The sequence below is a fragment of the Mustela nigripes genome, chromosome 2, assembly GCF_022355385.1.
Source record: "Mustela nigripes isolate SB6536 chromosome 2, MUSNIG.SB6536, whole genome shotgun sequence".
Taxonomy (NCBI): domain Eukaryota; kingdom Metazoa; phylum Chordata; class Mammalia; order Carnivora; family Mustelidae; genus Mustela; species Mustela nigripes.
In genome coordinates this window covers 57,251,668-57,256,048 of record NC_081558.1, presented here as the reverse complement: position 1 = coordinate 57,256,048, position 4,381 = coordinate 57,251,668, and the positions used below count along the sequence as shown (strand labels likewise).

The 4,381-nt window shown below is 52.7% G+C and overlaps 1 protein-coding gene across 2 annotated transcripts in view; it reads right to left on the bottom strand.

Moving 5' to 3' along the window:
- Positions 1 to 3,007, bottom strand: part of HMCES (5-hydroxymethylcytosine binding, ES cell specific) — a 23,521-nt gene extending 20,514 nt beyond the window's left edge. For both annotated transcript variants that reach the window (XM_059387926.1, XM_059387927.1), the window contains exon 1: positions 2,285 to 3,007. In XM_059387926.1, the coding sequence (XP_059243909.1) occupies positions 2,285 to 2,620 (336 nt within the window). In that variant the 5' untranslated portion in view covers positions 2,621 to 3,007. The remainder of the gene's footprint in view (positions 1 to 2,284) is intronic.
- Between the last annotated feature and the right edge of the window lie 1,374 nt (positions 3,008 to 4,381).

Sequence of the window (4,381 nt, the reverse complement as noted above, 5' to 3'; positions counted from 1 at the left end):
TATTTATTTATTTGTCAGAGAGAGAGCGAGCGAGAGCGAGCATAGGCAGACAGAGTGGAAGGCAGAGTCAGAGGGAGAAGCAGGCTCCCTGCAGAGCAAGGAGCCCGATGTGGGACTCGATCCCAGGATGCTGGCATCATGACCTGAGCTGAAGGCAGCTGCTTAACCAACTGAGCCACCCAGGCGTCCCAAACCTCAGCAATCTTAACAAAATTTGTTAGATGTGTGGAGTCAAAACACTACACTAGTAAATTCATACCACTGATGGAAAGAGGGGGGGGTGGGGCTATGTTTGCTAGGGGCTCCACCTTCTCCATTCCTAGTTCTAGGAAGCACCCACTTCCTGGGTGCTTTGGACCACAGTCCCAGCTCTGTCCCTTCACTTACTGGGTAACCCCAAGACAAGTTATAATATTTCTACACTTCTGTCCTTATATCTGTTAAATTTTTCTTCCAGCTAACATTCATTCTATAAATCTAAAGACGTGGTATTGAGAGAACCAAGGCTAAAAAAGGCACATACATTTAATCCGTCTCTCTTTTCACTTCAAATAAGGCCTTCCTGATTTGTTTCAGGAAACATGTTTTATTCTTTCCTTTTCCAGTTAAGGTTTCCCCATGATATTTATTTTTATTTTCCTCTCAGTAAAAAAAAAGTTTATTAGTTTCTTTCTTTTTTTTAAAAGACTGTATTTATTTGACAGAGAGAAAGACATCACAAGTAGGCAGAGAGGCAGGTAGAGAGAGGGGGAAGCAGGCTCCCCGCTGAGCAGAGAGCCCAATGGCTCCATCCCAGGACCCTGGGACCATGACCTGAGCTGAAGGCAGTGGCTTAACCCCTTGAGCCACCTAGGTGCCCCAAGTTTATTAGTTTCAAAAGGGAAGGATGCACCCAGTAAAAATAGCTCAAGAATAAACTATTTCATGTACAGGGGTTCATTCAACCGGAAAGATCAACGTTTGGTATGCTTACTTCAAATATAGAAATGAACCGTGACTATAATATTATCACAAGAATTCTGACAAGTAGCAGGGGTACAGCCGACTTTATAAAGTGATTTAAGTATTATGGATCAAATAGAATAAAAATCCAGGATGGAAATAATCATGATTTTTAATAACTTTTCACAGACATTTAAAGTGCTTTAAGATACGGAGAAGCCCCTCCAGGGCACAGTCTGCTGAGCGCCTCACTCTTTGTTTCAGCTGGGTCCTGATCTCAGGGTCCTGGAATCAAGCCCCTTCTGGCTCCCTGCTCAACGTGGAGTCTGCTTGGGATTCTCTCTCTCCCTCTGCCTCTGCCCCTCCCACTTGTGCTGTCTCTCTAAAATAAATAAGTAAATAAAATCTCAAGATAAGGGACGCCTGGGTGGCTCAGTTGGTTAAGCAGCTGCCTTCTGCTCAGGTCATGATCCCAGCGTCCTGGGATGGAGTCCCGCATCGGGCTCCTTGCTCAGCGGGGAGCCTGCTTCTCCCTCTGCTTCTGCCTCTGCCTGCCATTCTGTCTGCCTGTGCTCGCTCTCTCCCCTTCTCTCTCTCTGATAAATAAATAAAAAATCTTAAAAAAAAAAATCTCAAGATAAAAAAATAAAATGCTTAAGACATGGAGAAACCATTCATTTCTGGAATTAAGCATTTTATTTACTGCATGCTAGCACTGGTGCCCACGTGCATGCACACATGCCCAAACACACGTTCAGGAGATAAAGAACCAAAACATGATCATGAATTACTGGTCACTCCAACACTACAGAAGAAATACTGTAGAAACAGTGAGTGCAATTTAACTTCAGACAACCAAACCAACCTCATCAGTTCCTAGCTTTAGTAAAAGACACACATCAACAGAAGCATAAAAAAATGGGAACTTCCATGTTCACGGAACACCAAGAGGGGTTTCAGATTGAGCTAGTCTTAATCCTGCCCTAGGCCTAGAGATTCTGGTTCATCTGGCCGGGTAAGGGGCATGGAAATCTTTTTTTTTAAGATACACTAATGACCCTGATCATCAGTGAGGTTTGAAACATGCGATCCTAAAAAGCGTATTTAAATAGGGGGTTCAAATAAATTTGGCGCGCATTCCGACGAGCCCAAAGAACAGGACCTCATCTTCTAAAATGAGAAAATGCTGATCAAACTTCTCTTTGCAGTGAGGTCGGAAGTGGTTCTCAGCTGTGGGGTCAGAACCCGTGCGCAGAGGCTGAGCGCGCGCCAAACCCAACCCAAGCGGATGAGCATCCCCCGTGAGTCCAGAAGCCGGCCCCGCACAGACACCAGCGCTTACCTTCTCAAAGTGCAGCCGCGACAGAAGCACTGGGCTGCTGGACTGCGGGCTCTTGTTGTACGAGGGGCAGTACTTGTCGGGGTCCTTCCACTCGGGGAGCCGCTGCCGGCCCTGCCGGTCCCGATAGGCGCACGCTCTGGCCAGCACATCTTTAGGCAGGTGACAGGAGGTGCGCCCGCACATGCTGCGCGCGGCCCGGCACGGACTAAAGACGACAGCACGGCGGGGCGGTCGCGCTAGCTCATCGTCTCCAGACCGCAGAGTCGCCGCGGCTGACCGTGCCAGCCTGGCCGAGACCCGACGCGCTTGAGGGAGGCGGCCCCCGCGAGGGGCCATTCTTCAGCTGAGGCCCGAGGCGGACCGAGGCACGGGGGCGGTCTCCGGTCACTGCCGGACCCTTTCCGGCCTCAGCGTCCCGGCCCCGCTCCTCCTGCTCACCTCCCCTGCTCTTCTCGCCTTCGGCACCGACTACAGCCCAGAGGCGGGGCTCCCGCCCTCCAACTCCAGGACTGCAGCCCGCGCCGCCAGGACGTCGGCTCTCCCGGCGGGAACTCGGTCTGCTCCTCAAGGCCAGGGCCTCCGCGCCGCCGCCCCTCCTCACGTCCAGCTCGGCCCGGCCGCCCGTCAAGCCTCACCTCACCACACGTCCGCCTCCGCCCAGCCGCCAGCCCCGCCTCGCCTCACGTTCACCTCGCGTCCACCTCGGCCCGGCTGCCCGCCCAGCCTCACCTCACCTCGCCTCACGTCTCCTAGGCTCGCCCCAGTCCACCTCGGCCTGGCAGCCGCCCGTCCCGCCTCACTTCACGTCCACCTCGGTTCGGTCGCCCGCAACGCTCTCCTCTCGCAGGCTCTCAGACCCAGCCGGCCCGCGCTTCGCCGTCAGGCCCCGCCCCCAGCGCCGTCGGCCCCGCCCCCACGCGTTGGAAGGTTCCCGGGGCGTCCGGCGCGCCCGGGAATTTGGATCTTCTGAAAGGACCCCAAGAGAAGGCTACGACTGGCTGTGGGGACTCCCAGCTCTCCTCCAACCTCGCCGGTTAAGCCCGGCTCCCACGGCCAACCGCAGGAACCGGCTGGGGCCGGCTTATCCCCGCTGGGCTGGCAGAGTCCCAGGGAGCGTGAGGTGCCCGTGTTGATACGGCAGGAACCAGAACTTAGGGCATCAGGTCGTTGTAGGGATAGAAGGAAACATTCTCTTTACTTCGCAGCGAGGGCAACCGCCTCAAGAGCTTTGGGGCAAAAATTGAGAAACAATCAGGAAATCTTCCATCAATCACACAAGTCACTGTCATACTTAAGTGGGCACCAAAATGCGACTTTCCAGGGTTTTCACCTACTGCTCCACCCTCAAATCTGAATTTTTTTTTAAGATTTTATTTATTTTTTTGATAGAGATCACAAGTAGGCAGAGAAGCACACACAGAGAGAGGAAAGGAAACAGGCTTCCTGCCAAGCAGAGAGCCCAATGCGGGGCTCGATCCCATGACCCTGGGATCATGACCTGAGCCGAAGGCAGAGGCTTTAACCCACTGAGCCACCCAGGCACCCTCAAATCTGAATTTCTAAGGGTGAGGCCTAGATTCTTTAAAAACAGACTTTGCAGGTTTATTTCTTCCATGAAATTAGCAAAGCCACCTGGCTTGAGTTTAACAGCAGCTGAGGTGGCCTCTGAGCCTGCTCCCTTGGGACATAAAGATTTCTGCATCTTCAGCCATCAGAGTGCTCTCTAAGGGCTGTTCTTCCCCTCTGTGCATTCACTAAATTGGACTGAATTGAGAGCAGGCAAACTCCAGTGCACATGCTAAGGAACACCCAAATAATCCACCCAAACCCTCTGAGGGCTCCCTTCATCGCCTAGAGGAGGGAGACAGTGAGGATGCCAAGAACAGGGGCATGACCTTAGTGCCTGCTGTCATCCCCTCAGCAAACCTGCGCCACTCCTATTCCTGGGGCTTGGAGAGCAGTGGAAGTGGTCTGACCTCAAGTACAGAAACCAAAAGGCTATGGATGTGAAGCAGACAGAGCAGGTGTTCTTGGCGGCTCAGAAGGGGGAAGAAGAAATTGGCGCCCTGAAGCATGAGTCTGCAGAAGTAGCAACCA